At 42.5% G+C, this 17302-nt stretch overlaps 1 protein-coding gene across 1 annotated transcript in view; it reads left to right on the top strand.

Moving 5' to 3' along the window:
* The window catches only part of LOC137382906 (probable E3 ubiquitin-protein ligase HECTD4), a 361123-nt gene that overhangs the window by 190126 nt on the left and 153695 nt on the right, over positions 1-17302 (top strand). Inside the window, exons 15-19 of the mRNA XM_068055483.1 lie at positions 1142-1247; positions 3001-3121; positions 5980-6108; positions 13110-13234; positions 14535-14688. Of these exons, the coding sequence (XP_067911584.1) occupies positions 1142-1247; positions 3001-3121; positions 5980-6108; positions 13110-13234; positions 14535-14688 (635 nt within the window). The remainder of the gene's footprint in view (positions 1-1141; positions 1248-3000; positions 3122-5979; positions 6109-13109; positions 13235-14534; positions 14689-17302) is intronic.

Genomic DNA, 17302 nt, shown 5'->3' with positions numbered 1-17302 from the left:
GGGAAGACTAACAAGGCAAGGGTGTATAAAATGGATGGTAGGACCCAAGGAAGTACAGAGGGTCAGAGGGACCTTGGTGTACTTGTCCATAGATCACTGAAGGCAGCAGCACAGGTATAAGGCGGTTAGGAAGGCATACGGGATACTTTCCTTTATTAGCTAAGGCATATAGGAGCAGGGAGGTTATGTTAGAGCTGTATAAAACGCTGGTTTGGCTACAGCTGGAGTACTGCGTACAGTTCTGGTCACATTATAGGAAGGATGTGATTGCACTGGAGAAGGTGCAGAGGAGATTCACCAGGATGTTGCCTGGTCTGGAGCATTTCAGTTATGAAGAGAAACTGGGTGGGCTGGGGTTGTTTTCCTTGGAGCAGAGAAGGCTGAGGGGGGACCTGATTGAGGTATACAAAATTATGAGGGGCATTAATCGGATAGATGGGAAGAAACTTTTTCCCTTAGTGGAGGGGTCAATAACCAGGGGGCATAGATTTAAGGTGAGGAGCAGGAGGTTTAGAGGGGAGTTGAGGAAATATGTTTTCACCCAGAGTGTGGTTGGAATCTGGAACACACTGCCTTTATGGGTGGTAGAGGCAGGAACCCTCAACATTTAAGAAGTATTTAGATGAGCACTTAAAACGCCATAGCATACAAGGCAATGGGCCAAGTGTGGGAAAATGGGATTAGATTGGATGGGTGCTTGATGGTCGGCGCAGACGCATTGGGTCGTCGGGCCTGTTTCTCTGCTGTATAACTCTGACTCTATGTTTAAGTGATCACGAGTTGGTAGTAATTGTTGCTCAGGACGTTGTAGCAAGCTCTGCCACTTCAATCGTTTGAGAATGAAAGGGGATTGGTGGAGAGGGAATTTAGAACAATATTTGCCCCTATAATTAATGCCAGCACATCATGGAGCAGAAATAAGTTGAAGCATTTTAAATATATCTGGCTTTTATTGCACTGGGTCTATCTTGAAAGTTTTCAGAAATCCTGGTTTAAAAACTCTGACCAGAACTGGTGGCAACCCAATATAAAGTCTAGGTCCAGGGGTAAGATAGTAATATCTTATCTAAGTGACAATTGCTGATTTTTTTTTTTTATTTACCTGAGACCAACCGTTTCAAACAGTTCTTTGTTGTTGCAGGCGAAAGAAACAGTGGCCTTTGCCAGTTACGGGACATTATCTTGATTAATTTGGCTGAACAGCTACAGAACAATCGATTTGGGAGTGAGGATGACGATCATTACAGGTACGCCGGTTCAGTTATACTTGTACGCCAGCATTCTTTCCATTAGAGAAAATATGTGGGTGAACTGATCAAGTGCCTAATAAATCCTAGGGATGTATAACGTAGTTAGTAATTGATGCTGTCAATGCAGTAATTCAGTTTCAAAAGGTTATACTATCCCAGTGTTGGGTTCACTAATTCTTCACTGCCTGTAGAACAGCATTAGTGGATGCTGCAGACATGCTCCTCTGCACACTCAACTAAATTTCAGGGTGTGCAGCTTGAAAAGCTACAGAAAAGGTGAAAAGTTGTCAACCTGTCCCACAAGATTCCCTTGCACATTCCTGCACATCCTGTAGAAGTTGGCGCAGGAAAGTAGGTGCTTTGTCTGTCTTGTGGATAGAAAACTGATACTTAACTAGCTCAAAATCATCATTATCTATTGAGTTATGCTGACAGTGTTAACAGATAACTCCATGCTCCCAACTTTCCTGCTGTACTGGCTGTAAAGGGTTGCGCAGTCTGCTGGGGAATAGAAGGGGAGAGTCATGAGATTTCCTATTAAGTTTTTAAAAAAAAATACAGAACCTTTTCTTTAAGTATGCTTGATGTACTAATATTATCAAAGTTCTTGGAAGGAGGGGTATCATTCGGAATTGGGGACCCAAAACGTGTTGAAATCAATGAATAGGCCACATATGCTTGTGCATTAACAGGAGATCCTAGTACACAAGCACATGGAAACAGCATCTGCAAACAAGGCCCACGTGTGTACTTGCCAAAGAGTGAGATCCCAATGCGTGTACACAGTGCAAGTTCTCCACATTCTCTCACCCCTCCCCCTACTCCTAAATTCTTATCCTGAAGGATCGCTTAAAATCCATCATTCCTTTACCAGTCATCTAGTACTGGGGACTTCAAAGAGCTGAAGTCCAAAGCTGCTTGTTGGAGAAGTTTGTTTGTGATTACCATTGCAACAAATTGTTAATCCTGCAATAATACTTCCCCTTGTAATTCATACCCTAGTATTTTTATAATTAAACTTTCTTGTATTACATTATTAATAGTTTTAGATTTCATATTAACTGTTCTACAGTGTTGTATGAAATGATAGGATGACATGCAAATAATCCAACCTGGTTCCCATACATCCCATGTTTTCAACTCACGGAACAACCAGCTCCAAGCCATCCAAGTTGGCTATGTACCTCGACCACTCCAAGAATGCTCTGGCCTTAGAGGGGAAACTGGTTCTTTTCTTGTCCTGTAATACAGCTGTGACGTGTAGTACATAGGTTACATGTTTAGCTGAGGCTGCATTTTTAAATGTTCATTCCACTTGTAAATTTTTCGGCCTTTGTCTATCTTCTACAAGCTTTGTTTATAATACAGTAAGTGAATAGGCCAATATTTATCTTTCACTGTGGTGTGTGATGCCAGTTCTCATCAGGGTATGAGCCTTTTTCTAGACCTGGATGTTTTAACACTTTGTGTCCTTGTATTTCAAACAGTTGGTTCACACATAAAGACCAAAATTAAGATTTTCCCTTTTCTCTGCTATTGCTATAACTAATATCCTAAACGAAAGTATGCTGGGATGGATTGGCCATTTAAATCATAAGGCATTTTAATACTGCTGGAGTCACCTTTGTGCAGGGAACTGGTAGGATTTTGGTAGGTTTGTTCAAAGGAACTTGTAGGCCACATGCTCAACATCCCCACCACATATATGTTGTATTTTCTGTCTCATTTCTTTCCTGGTTCTTGCCTCCAGGCTGAATGATGAACTACTGCATTATATCCTGAAGATTGTGGTGCAAGACTCCTGCATTCTTATCGCAAAGTGCCAAACAGTTTCTAAAGAAGAATTTCTCAGGCTTCTTGCTACAGTGCCAGTGAGTAATTAAATGTGAATAGCAGTGGTGTCCCCACTAGCTAGTTGATTCTCTGCCAGTACAGTTTGCATAAAGTAAGGCTGCTTCAGTTATATTCTGGACCAGTATGCTCTGCTCAGCTGATCAGTTCAATGTGCTGTGTTAAAGACACATGCCTCACCTGGTAGGATGAACTGATGTGCAATAGGCCATCTCTTTGGTGCCCTAGTACTATTGCCTAACAGCAGACCACTGTTTGGCTTAACAGTTTTGAGACCTTCTATGGCTTGTTTGTGCTGTTCTCTTAGTTATGTGAAGACAAAAGCTCTGCATGGAGAAAAATGTGGTGGTATAAAGAAAATAATGCAAAAGAGGCTCAAACTCTCCTGGTTTGGGTGGTCATATCAGTACAGTGGGGGAGTGATGCTAGTTTTACAGCTACCTTTAACACAATTGCAATGGTTAATTACACCTTCATGTCTGACTGCATGGGTGTCACAGCCTCAGCGTGATGATGAGAATAAACCATGCACAACTGTGACTCTTGGACACTAGGATGTCAAAGAAAAAGCTGAGCATGCGCTATTAAACTTTTTTGTACAAGGAAAAATGTGAAATACTCGTTTGGTAGTACAAAACTTGAGTACCACAGAAAATAGAGACATGTTGTCGAAGCTTTTCATCTTGCATTCATCAGGACAATCTGAAAGAATACCAATGTAAGGGAAAACAACTTTATACTGCATGAGAAGAGTGTGCTGATTGGTTGGTAAGTGAACTCTGGTAGAGGTGTTGCCATGGCGAATGTACCAGTTTATGGTGACTGACAGTTAACTGCCAAGCTTTGTTTGACATTTAAACCAGGCAGCTTGACTCTGGTCAAGGCATTGCCCTGAAAAATGAACTAGTGAATGGCTGTCACTTATTTTGTTTAGCTGAAACAGGCACAATGTGTGTACGTGCATTGTCTGCAAAGAACAGGGCCCTGTGTATTTAATATATGTAGCTTCAGTATGCACAAATGTACCACAATGCGAGCCCTACTGACAATCTTAAATTGGTTGTCAGCATAATTCTTAGCACACTGAGGATTATTTAGCAAATGTTGTCCAATCGCGGAATCACATTTGATGTCAGACAGTGTTTTGAGTTTTGCAAGCGTGGGCTGGTTGGTTACAGTCTATACCTTGCCCGTTGCGAGCAGTGGAAGGGACATGCTGTTTGATATGATCGCCAGTCTTTGGGACGTATGGCCTGTGTACCTAGCATTACGCTGGCATTGAAATTCGTACATCACATTACTCAATTGTGTGATGGGCAGTAAAGACCTGCTTGGGTATACAATGTAAACCCTACCCAGGCCCGACCTGACCACATCTAACCCCAACCCGACACGACTACCAGAAATTAATGACGCTTACTCTTACTTCCCTTTCCCTCCTTGACCTACAGGCAGCACTGCCACTGTGTCCGACCCGGCCTGAGCCCGAATGCCGGACTCAGAAGAGAGACCCGACCCGAACCTGACACGCCATCGGGTTCGGGTCGGGTAGCCATGCTGTAATGGGCAGGACGCCTTTTTGGCTTGACGGCAGCATCCTGTTAGTGACGAACACCACACCTGTTGCTACTGCATAGTAGCAGCGTGAAACAGCTAGCTTCACCAGTTATATGAATTTCAATGCCAGTTTGATGCTAGGTATGCAGGCCATACATCCCAAAGTCTGGCGGACCATATCAAACATGTCCCTTTCACTGTTCGCAACGGGCAAGGTACAGGCCGTAACCAACCAGCCCGTGCTTGCAAAACTCAAAACACAGTGTCCAACATTAGGTGTGATTCTGCGATTGGCCAACATTTGCTAAATAATCCTCAGTGTGCTAAGAATTACACTGACCAGTTTAAGATTGTCAGTGGGGCTCACAGCGTGGCATATTTGCACGTACTGGAAGCTACATGTATTAATGCACAGGGCCCTGTTCTTTGCAGACAGAACATGTACACACGTTGCACCTGTTTCAGCTAAACAAAATATCTGACAGCCATTCACTAGTTCATTTTTCAGGGCAATGCCTTGACCAGAGTCAAGCTGCCTGGTTTAAATGTCAAACAAAGCTTGGCAGTTAACTGTCGGTCACCATAAACTGGTGCATTCTCCATGGCAATGCCTCTACCCATCAGAGTTCACTTGCCAACCAATCAGCGCCCTCTTCTCATACAGTATAAAGTTATTTTCCCTTACATTGGTATTCTTGTGGATTGCCCTGATGAGTACAAGACAAAAAGCTTGGACAACTTGCCTCTATTTTCAGCGATACATAAATATGATACTTGGAAAACAAGTCCAAACTGTAGTTAATTTTACTTAAGGGAATGAGGACTAGGATAGTATGTGAATTGTCAGATGCCACTGGCTTCTACAAGTTGTTGACTTTACAAGTACATTCCTTAGTGATCCCATGTGTTGAACAAATTTTGTATGTGGGGTGCTTAACAAAATTATTAACATATTGGCGATGACATCAGTGTTACAAATGCATGGCTACCCTACCTGCATCTAATCTACAGTTGTTGTACAGAGTTCTATCATTGTATAATATACAAACATGCATGTAGACAGAGTGAAATATCTCCACTTTTAAAATATTAACTTGGCAACAAAATACATTGTAACCTTCTGTGGAAAGATTAATAGCATTTTGATAAAATCGCAACTTGAATTTTGTGTCTACAATAATGGTTTTTAATATCTATATCATTATTTTTGCACAGTTCCAGTATTTTGCATGTTTAAAACAAAGCCAATGCATAATGTTTGCATATGCTCTCCCTGCTCTCTTTTTCTATCTTCTCCTCTCTCCCCCCTTCCCTCTGACAGGTTGCATCGCCCTGCCTGCGTTATTTGATGGCAGTGCAGAATCACCTCCTCAGTAACACGATTCTGATCAAACCTGATGACCATGATGATAGTGACAGCTCCCTGCAGGGGGAGACATTGAAGGTACAGGTAAACAACAGGTTTCTATTCCAATAGCATTCTCCTCATGCAGTCTGCTTGTGGCAGTGCTTGGCAGCCAGGGGTGGAGAAGATGGGGGCAAATGGATTCTTTTCTGCCAGCTTTATGCTTCTTATACGTGCTTGGAACATTTTTAATAGCATGCCCATTACCAAACAAACACTGTAGAGAATAGAGATGGGGGGAATCCTCAGTAACTTTGGGTTTGAAGTAATTGAGCACGGTAGTGTGATTTTTTTCATCCGTTTAGTTTGTAGTCAAAGCATATGAAGAGAATTCTGTAGTAATTATACAGATTTAACAAAATTCCCTTCAACCTTATTACTTTATTGACTTGTTCAATCTAACCTAGTCTCATGTGATTATAAATACTCGTATTGTAAATTGAGTTTGAAAGTTAAGCACCAAGTATGGAAACTTTCTTCGATACAATAGATTGACCCATAGCATGAAACTTTGTGTTTATAGGCCATAATTTAGCCTTAACTGGACAATAACATTCTGAAAGTTCAAAACGTTGGGAAATTAGAAATGTCAAACAGATATAGTTGGATCTGTTCCTAGGTCTGTTGAGATCTTATATAGGTTTATTATTGCCCCTTAGCTTTTACATGTACATTTCCCCCAATTACTGCAGCTGTTACCTCCTCATTGAATTCTGAGGTTTGTTCAGCACAGTTGTCCAGTTTGAAATGCATGGTTGCTATTTTGAAATATTTTCTATTTATCTGGATATGTGGTAATTTCAACCTTAATTAAAGACTTTAAAATTTTCCCTGCCACAGATGCTAAGCTACCTGCTGAAATTACCTGGATTATCTGGGAAAGTACCCCTTTTCAGATGCTGACTGACCAACCCCGACTGTTTTTATTTGATTTCCAGCATTTTTTTTTCTTTTTAACTACAGTATATACTGAAGTTGACAGTAGCTAAAAGAGAGTTCCCAATAATTGTTCCTTTACCTCCTAACAGACCAGCCCACATCAAAACTATTTTTTTTAAAACTGCATTGCATCTTGCAGTAAATATTTCCACATATCTCAGCCAGCTGATCTTACTGCAATAACTTCAAAAGTGTTGCAGGTATCATCTTGTGTCTTATGAGCAAGGTTATGGCTTGGTCAAAGAGAAGAAGTTTTAAGTGCAAGTCTGATTCTTAATTTTTGTAGTACGATTGTAAATGGGGAAGGTTCATACTTTGGATAATTGCCCTTTCTCTTTGCCTCCCATTGGTCAGTTATGTGAAGATGGGGTATAAATCTGTGCCAGTACTCAAAACCTTGGAGTTGGGTTTGTTTAATTTAGAGCGGATACTGTCTCAGTTCCATGCTGTGCATAACACAATGTCTTGGATAGTGGTTGTGTTGCTGTTTTACAATGTTTGCTGACATGTTTTGTAATGTGATTTATTTGAAATATTATAAATTAAAATGTTCTGATACACCAACAATTAAAATTGATTTTTAAGGTGCACTCAAGTTCAATTGTTTGGGTTTCAAAGTTTTCATTTCACTTTGGGTGGCATGAAGTAGTGGAATGTGGCTTAAAGGCCTGCTCGGGTCTGCAAATGAGACCTGGCCTGAGCCCTTCCATTTTTTCCTGCGCCCGACCTGACCATGAGTTAACCTACCTTCCGTTTTTCACTTTGTTCTTTACCTGCACAAGCTTAAATTAACTGTGGCAAAACTACCTTTAAAGTCCAAAAAGTAAATTAACATTAAAGTCACTTACCTGAATTGGTGATAGACCTGAGAGTGCGACCCGACCTGACCCAAACCCAACACGTCGTTGGGTTCGAGTCGGGTAGCAGACCTTTAATGTGGCTCATGTCATTCCACATTGTTTTACAGAAACAAAATCTCAGTTTGTGTGTGCAGACTTGTAACTGCCTATCATTGTGTTGCAGCAATTCATATTTAGTAGGAAAATGGTCAAGCCTACCTTTTTGAAGCTTTAAATTTAAGCTCTCGATAATGCATTAGCGCATGAATGCTCCAGTAATGTTTTTCACTTTTTAACTTTTAACTTCTGTTAAATGTTAAGTACTCCTGTTCAGCTACTGTAGGAATTTGCATCATAATTGGTATGCTGTGGAACTGCTGAACTGTAAGAATCTTAAACACTCAGCTGGCCACTGTCTAATCTACTACATTTAACAATTTGGTAATTTATACCTAAAAGAGTTGCAGCCTTGCATGTGTATAATAGCCATTTTACTTAAACAAGCACATGTTGGTAAATTTAAGGGTTATATTGATACTGTATAAGATGGATGGGGTTGCACCTGAAATGGAAAGGGACCAGCATCCTTGCTGGGAGGTTTGCTAGTGCTGTTGTGGGGGTGGGGGGGGGTTAAACTAATTTGGCAGAGGGATGGGATACAGAGTGGAAGCACAGTAGTAGGTGATGTACAATCAGATATAAATGTGAACTAAGTCAGTCTGGAGGGTAGAGTAACTGTAGACTTGTTAAGGTTCAAGCAAATAATGCAAGGCTGGATTGTACCTATTTTAATGCAAGGAGTCTTACTAGTAAGGCTGATGAATTGAGGGCATTGATTAACACATGGGAATATGATATTTCTATCACTGAGACATGGTTGAGGGAAGGGCAGGACTGGCAGCTTAATATCCCAGGGTATAGAATCTTCAGACATGATAGGGGAGGGTGTATTTGAGGAAGTAGCATTGCACTGTTGATTGAGGAGTTAATTACTGCAGTAAGGAGGGATGATATCTTTAGAAGATTCCTCTAATGAGGCCATATGGGTAGAACTTAAAAACAAAAAGGGGGCTATCACTTGGCTGGGAGTGTACTACAGGCCTCCAAACAGTCAGTCAGTGATAGAGGAGCAGATATGTAGGCAAATCTCAGTGGTGAAAAAATAATAGGGTAATAGGGGATTTCAACTTCCCCTATATTAGAGGGGATAGTATTAGTGCAAAAGGCGTAAAGGGGGCATTCAGGAGAGCTTTTTGAGCCAGCATGAAGAGAGTGCTACCAGAGGAGGAGCGGTACTGGACTTAATCCTAGGGAATGAAGCCGGACAAGTGGTAGAAGTGGCAGTGGGGGAGCATTTCGGGGATAGTGACCATAACTCTAAGATTTAAGGTTGTTATGGAAAAGGACATAGAGGGACTGGAAATAAGAGTATTGAATTGGGGGAAGGCAGATTTCAATATGATAGGATCTGGCCAAAGTGAACTGGGAGCAGCTTCTTATAGGAAAGTCTGCATCAGACCAATGGGAGTCATTTAGAAAGGAAATAGAGAGGGTTCAGGTGCAGCATGTTCCTGTAAAGGTGAAAAGTAGGACCAACAGATCAAGGGAACCCTGGATGTCAAGGGATATAGAGGATTGGATAAGGAACAAAATGGAGGCGTATGGCAAATTCAGAGTACTGAAAACAGCGGAGGCCCTAAAGGAGTATAGAAAGTGTAGAGGAGTACTTAAAGTAATTAGGAGAGCGAAGAGGGGGCATGAAAAATCACTGGCAGACAAGATAAAGGAAAATCCTGAGGTGTTTTATAAGTATGTTGGGAGCAAGAGGATAACCAGGGAAAAAGTGGGGCCCATTAGGGATCTAAGAGGCAATCTGTGTGTGGAGCTGGAGGACATAGGTGAGGTTTTGAACGATTATTTTTCATCTGTGTTCACTATGGAGAGGGATGGTGTAGGTGTAGTGATCAGGGAGGGGGTTTGTGATGTACTTGATCAAATTAGCATTGAAAAGGAGGAAGTATTAGCGGGCTTAAAGGTGGATAAATCCCCAGGCCCAGATGAGATGTATCCCAGGCTGCTATGTGAGGCAAGGGAGAAGATAGCAGGGGCTCTGACACAAATTTTCAGATCCTCTCTGGCCACAGGAGAGATGCCAGAAGACTGGAGGACAATAAATGTGGTAACATTATTCAAGAAGGGTAGCAGGGATAAACCAGGTAATTAGGGCGGCACAGTGGCGCAGCGGTTAGCACCGCAGCCTCACCACTCCAGTGACCCAGGTTCGATTCTGGGTACTGCCTGTGTGGAGTTTGCAAGTTCTCCCTGTGACCGCGTGGTGCTCCGGTTTCCTCCCACAGCCAAAGACTTGCAGGTTAATAGGTAAATTGCCCCCAGTATAGGTAGGTGGTAGGGGAATTGAGGGAAGGTGGGGATGTGGTAGGAATATGGGGTTAATGTAGGATTAGTATAAATGGGTGGTTGATGGTCGGCACAGACTCGGTGGGCCGAAGGGCCTGTTTCAGTGCTGTATCTCTAAATAAATAAATAAATAGGCCAGTGAGCCTAAAGTCAGTGGTAGGGAAAATATTGGAAAAAAATTCTGAGACACAGGATCTCCACTTGGATAGGCAGGAATTGATCAGGGATAGTCAGCATGGCTTTGTCGGGGAGATCTTGTCTAACAAATTTGATTGAATTTTTCGAGGAGGTGACTGGAGATGTCGATGAGGGTAAAGAAGTTGATGTGGTCTACATGGACTTTATTAAGGCTTTTGATAAGGTCCTGCATGGGAGATTGGTTAAGAAAGTAAAAGCCCATGGGATCAAGGATAATTTTGGCAAATTGGATTCAAAATTGGCTTAGTGAAAGGAGGCAGAGGGTGATGGTAGTAGAGGGTTGTTTTTGCGAATGGAGGCCTATGACCAGTGGTGTACTGCAGGGATCGGTGCTGGGACCCTTACTGTTTGTAGTGTACATTAATGATTTAGATGTGAATATAGGAGGTATATAATCAGTAAGTTCGCAGATGAATCGAAAATTGGTGGTGTCATAAATAGTGTGGAGGGAAGCCTTAGATTACAGGATGATCTAGATGGGCTGGTAAGATGGGCAGAGCTGTGGCAAATGGAGTTTAATCCTGGGAAGTGTGAGGTGATGCACTTTGGGAGGTCTAACAAGGCAATGGAATATATGATGGATGGTAGGACCCTAGGGAGTACAGAGGGTCAGAGGGAACTTGGGGTGCTTGTCAATAGATTACTGAAGGCAGCAGCACACGTAGATAAGGTGGTTAGGAAGGCATATGGGATACTTGCTTTTATTAGCCTAGGCGTAGAATATAAGAGCAGGGAGGTTATGATGGAGCTGTATAAAACGCTGCTTAGGCCACAGGTGGAGTACTGTGTACAGTTCTGGTCACCACACTGTAGGAAGGATGTGATTGCAATGGAGAGGATGCAGAGGAGATTCACCAGGATGTTGGCTGGGTGGAGCATTTCCGTTATGAAGAGAGACTGGATAGGCTGGGGTTGTTTTCCTTGGAGCGGAGAAGGCTGAGGGGGGACCTGATTGAGGTGCACAAAATTATGAGGGGCATTGATAGGATAGATAGGAAGAAACTTTTTGTCTTAGCGGAGAGATCAATAAGTAGGGGCATAGATTTAATGTAAGGGGCAGGAGGTTTAGAGGGGAGTTGAGGAAAAATGTTTTCACCCAGAGGGTGGTTGAAATCTGGAATACACTGCCTGAATGGGTGGTGGAGGCAGAAACACTCACGACATTTAAGAAGTATTTCGATGAGCACTTGAAATGCCATAGCATACAAGGTTATGGGCCAAGTGCGGGGAAATGGGATTCGTTTGTTTATTTGTTTAGAGATACAGCACTGAAGCAGGCCCTTCGGCCCACCGAGTCTGTGCCGACCATCAACCACCCATTTATACTAATCCTACACTAATCCCATATTCTTACTACGTTCCCACCTGTCCCTATATTCCCCTACCACCTACCTATACTTGGGGCAATTTATAATGGCCAATTTACCTATCAACCTGCAAGTCTTTGGCTCGGTGGGAGGAAACCGGAGCACCTGTCGAAAACCTACGCAGACACAGGGAGAACTTGCAAACTCCACACAGGCAGTACCCAGAATTGAACTCTGGTCGCTGGAGCTGTGAGGCTGCGGTGCTAACCACTGTGCCGTCCCTGGACGGGTGCTTGATGGTCAGCGCAGGCACGTTGGGCCGAAGGGCCTGTTTCTGTGCTGTAAAACTCTGACTCTCTATGTAGTGCATCACTAAAATAAATGCAACCTACTTGTGTCAGACTTGAGTCATGCACAATTTTGCAGTCGCCATTGCATAGTGTTTCCTGAATGTTGCCATGCTGACTGTGTAAGGCTACTTGTGGAATTTAACTGTAGCCTCCACAAGGATGCTGGTGGGTCAAAGGCTTTTCACTTTTCTTTTCCTCTCAAGCCAATTACAGAGCTCTTTAGCAGATGCCTAGGTGCAGGTTGTATGGGTGGAGGGAAGAAAAGTAAGTAAAAGTGGATGGGAGAAGAAAAACATCAGAATTTTTCAGCTTTATTTTACACATTCTTTTGTTCTTTTAGCGACTGTCGAGACTTAAAACGCTTTTTTATTTTTCTCCAGTCTTTTCCTTGAATCTCCTGAATGTAATGACTTACTGGGGTGATGTTGCTTGGCTTCTGGAAGCCTTCTATTACCTAACCCAAGTTGTCTTCATCTGTAACTCTCAATTGCATTAGCAGGTTGTTCAACCATTTAGGAGCAAAACAACCTAAACCAATCCTTTCCTAACTAAGATGCCCATATATGTGGTGTCTCTGATAGTGATTGGGTGCAGGGCCTTGCCTAATGTTTCATATTCCTAGTATAGCAGCCAATTAGAGCTATCTGCTACCTCTGCTGAGGTCTGCTGACTTAGCACAGATTGAATGTTGAACTCAGTCCTCTTGGCTCATCTGACTCAGAGCCAAAGCAGGCAACTCAGCTAACAGAGGAGCTTGCAAGATTTAATTTTCGTAAATCTTGTTTAAGATTCAACCAGTGAATATTACTGTTGCATTTGCATGCCATTTATTCCTTCTAATTACTTATGCATTGAAATGCTTATTAATGTTTCCCGACTTGGTTGCTTTTGAACTTGAGTTGCAATTGCACTGTTGCTACTTTTTGTTGGAAGGATAGTTCTTGCTGTACATTATGTATGACTCACTTGCTTTGCTGTTTCGTTCTTTGATGCAGGAGCTCCAGACCAGTATCCTAGCACTAGCCGCCAAAATCCTGGCAGGATGTGATGAAGTACTTGAAAAACTCCAGCGGGTCACCATGTCTGTTATTAACAGTGAAGTGGCTGACAAAGAGCACAGGTCAGTACAGCTATTAATCTTAACCTAACAAGTATGTTTCTTGATTATACAGGATATGTTTCATTGTTGCTTCCCCGCAGATTTGGTAATTGACAGTGCCCTCTGGTGGAGGTTTAAGCATTATTCAGTTGTGGGATGGTGCTGGTTTGTACTGTTTAGACTGATCAGTTGGGTTATGGATCACAATTACCAACACTATCAGTTCTGTAATTTTTTTGGTATAGCTTTTGAAATTACTGATGACTAATGTGCAGAAACCAGGGTAGTCGATCTATTAGTTATGATTGTAACCTTCCAAGAGAACAGCAGACCTTTGCTACCTTAAGTAGTTTTCACATGTACGCTCTCCCCCTCGCTTTCATTCTCCCCCTCTCGCACCCTGCTCTCTCTCTCCTCCCCTCTCACCGTCATCCCCCTCTTTCGTCTTTGCCCCTCCCCCTCTCGTTTGCTGTCACCCCTGTGTCTGTGTGTCTGTGTCTCTCTCACTGTTGCGCACCCTTTGCCCACTCCTGCTCCCATTTTCAATTGGAGATGAATTAAACGAGGATGCATTTCAATGTAATGACGAGAGGTAGAAATGTAAAAATATATATGGAAATCTGATTCAAAAATAAATCGGGCTGGAAATGCACAGGAATTCATGCAGCATCTTTGAAGAGAAGACACTGGTTAATGTTCTGGGTATTAGATTTTCCAGGATTGGGATAAATGGACTGACTTATGATGAAAGACTTGGTAAATTTGGGTTAATTCTGCTGGAGTGCTGAAGGTCAAGGGGTAAACTAGTTTAAGGTATATAGAACAACTCTTTTTCCTGTAGCAGGGAAGTTCAGAGCAAGGAAATGCAATCTTACAATTTGAGCTAAGCCAGTTGAAAACAAATCTAGGAAAAACTTCAGAGATGTGGATTGATAGCTGCAAAGTCAATTAAAGTGTATAAAAGAGAGCGATGCCTTCTTGGGTGAACTGTATTAAGGCTTATGTGATCAGCAAGATAGTTGCCACCATTAATAATAGTGGAGCTGGCTCGATGGGCTGAATGGCCTGTTTCTGTGCATTAAGCATTGTGTTATCGTCCAGTAAAACTCTGATGCAGAGGGAATTGGTTAATCAGAAGTAAGAACCTTTCTTCACCCTCTGCTCCTTCTCCATCTCCGGAACGCTGTTTACTTTCCTGTCCCTGTTGCTGAGAGTTAACTTAAAATGTGAAGATAAATTCTTCCAGAAAGCCAGTGTTATAAAATTCCATGATTTTGTTTAACCAGTTTGGTTACAAGCTGAGATTGATTCTTCACTGCAGGCTGAAGGGCTTGGAGCAGATCACTAAGGCCACTATGTTGGGCCATTTGCTGCCAGTATTGCTGACCTCTCTGATGCACCCAAACCTGCAGACCCTAATTATGGCAGATGCACTCATGCCACAGCTTGTTCAGCTTGTTCTCTACACCAGCCAGGTAAAGAACTGTATTTTAAAGTTTGAACTGTTTTGGAATATCCATTTATAATGACTGGAATCTAAACTTTGACTTGCATAACCCCTGAAAAATACATGTTTCATATTCTCTCCAGTTATTTTATGTCACTTCTATGTTTTGTAATTTATTTTGGTTTATCTGCATTTTATTTTTGAGATTTCTTTTTCTTTTCCCCCCCCCCCCCACCCCCCAACCCTGCCAACCCCCCAACCCTCCCAACCCCCATACATACTATTTGTTGACCACGAGTAAATGTGTGAAAGTTGAATGATTTAACATCTGCATTCCTCCCAAGATAGGGGGCAAGGGAGTAAAGACGAAAGATCATGCCTTCTGTTTAACAACTCCCTTAGTTGCCATCAGGGTATTTCAGGCATCAATCTGTGCCATGCTCCTTTGGCACAGTTGCATTGGGATAAGAACAGCTAGCTCCACTCTCCTGTTTCCAGACATTTTTTCTTTGCTCCACTTGCAAGATTTCTTATTTCCTTTCCTCTCTTGAAGGTAATGATTCCTTGCAGGGTTGGATTCCACATTACCAAGTGACCAGTTAATTTATACACAAACCTTCAGGGTCAATGTTGGGCAGATATTTGTTCCTACTCTCAACTGATGTCCCTACAAATGGGCTTCTTGTCAGGTTTGTTGTGCAGCAGTCAGGAGTGGAGATCCATGGCCAAGCATGTCTACATTCCTACCCTAGTGAAATTAACTAACTCGAAAAGGCTCTTGAACTGAACCTGGGACCTTTCAAGTTTGTATGACTCAAAATTGCTGAGTCATTGGGGCAGCTTTGTAGTTTGAAAATGAAATTTTTGAAGCATTTTATTACTGTATGTTTGAGAGTTCGCTAATAAATTATTTTTTAAATTGCGCCCATGTGCATAACTGGTGGGGCATTGTTACTGTGTTATTAGGTGTGCTACTGCAATGCAGGTACATGTTGCACTTCTTTTCATTTCTGGCCCAGTGCTATCATTTTACATTCATAATCTGCTGGAACTGGTTGAACTCTTAACAACTCTGGTATTGTTTTCTGCAGAAAAACAAGTAATCTACTTTGTGAATCCTATTGTGAGCCTCGATGTGGTCTCCTCTACATTGGGTGACCGCTTTGCGGAACGCCTCCACTCAGTCCGCAAGCAGGACCCTGAGCTTCCGGTTGCTTGCCATTTCAACACTCCCCCCTGCTCTCATGCTCACATCTCTATCCTGGGCTTGCTGCAGTGTTCCAGTGAACATCAACGCAAGCTCGAGGAACAGCATCTCATTTACCGATTAGGCACACTACAGCCTGCCAGACTGAACATTGTGTTCAATAATTTCAGAGCACGACAGGCCCCCCCGTTTTACTTTTATTTTTAGTTATTTTCTTTTTTATATTTTTTACAATTTTGTTTTTGTTTATTTCATTTCATTTTAGTTTGTTCAGTTTGCTTACCCACTTTTTTTTTCATGTTTGTACTTGCTACTGTTCAATCTTCAGTCCGTTAACACCCTATCTGTACTAATGCTTTGTCTTTCAACACACCATTAACATATTGTTTGCCTTTGCTCCATGACGTTTTGGTCAGCTATGTGGCCTTATCCAATCTACACCTCCTTTGTTATCTCTTGGCCCCCCCCCCGCCGCCTCACTTGCTTATAACCTTTGGCATTTCTAATATTTGCTTGTTCCAAAGAAGGGTCACTGACCCGAAACGTTAACTTTGCTTCTCTTTCCACAGATGCTGCCAGACCTGCTGCGTGGTTCCAGCATTTCTTGTTTTTATTTCCTATTGTGAGCTTGTAGTTTGTCACTACTATTTTTTATTTGTTCATGGGATTGGGACATCATTGGCATGGCCAGCATTTATTGCCCATCCTTAATTGCCCTTGAGAAAGTAGCGATGAGCCACCTTCTTGAATGGCTGTAGTCCTTGTGGTGTAGGTACATCCATGGTGCTGTTAGGAAGAGAGTTCTAGGATTTTGACCCAGCGACATTGAAGGAACAATGATGTATTTTCAAGTCAGGGTAGTGTATTACTTTTTTTTTATTCATTCATGGGATGTGGGCGACGCTGGCCAGGCCAGCATTTATTGCCCCATCCCTAATTGCCCTTAAGAAGGTGGTGGTGAGCTGCCTTCTTGAACCGCTGCAGTCCATTTGGGGTAGGTATACCCAGAGTGCTGTTAGGAAGGGAGTTCCAGGATTTTGACCCAGCGACAGTGAAGGAACGACGATATAGTTCCAAGTCAGGATGGTGTGTGACTTGGACGGGAACTTGCAGGTGGTGGTGTTCCCATGCATTTGCTGCCCTTCTCCTTCTAGTTGGTATAGGTCGCGGGTTTGGAAGGTGCTGTCTAAGGAGCCTTGGTGCATTGCTGCAGTGCATCTTGTAGATGGTACACACTGCTGCCACTGTGCGTCAGTAGTGGCAGGAGTGAATGTTTGTAGATGGGGTGCCAATCAAGCAGGCTGCTTTGTCCTGGATGGTGTCGAGCTTCTTGAGTGTTGGAGCTGCACCCATTCAGGTAAGTGGAGAGTATTCCATCACACTCCTGACTTGTGCCTTGTAGATGGTGGACAGGCTTTGGGGAGTCAGGAGGTGA

The sequence above is a fragment of the Heterodontus francisci genome, chromosome 23, assembly GCF_036365525.1.
Source record: "Heterodontus francisci isolate sHetFra1 chromosome 23, sHetFra1.hap1, whole genome shotgun sequence".
NCBI classification, from domain to species: Eukaryota; Metazoa; Chordata; class Chondrichthyes; order Heterodontiformes; family Heterodontidae; genus Heterodontus; species Heterodontus francisci.
Note: the sequence above shows the minus strand (reverse complement) of the source record. Positions and strands in the feature narration are given on the sequence as shown.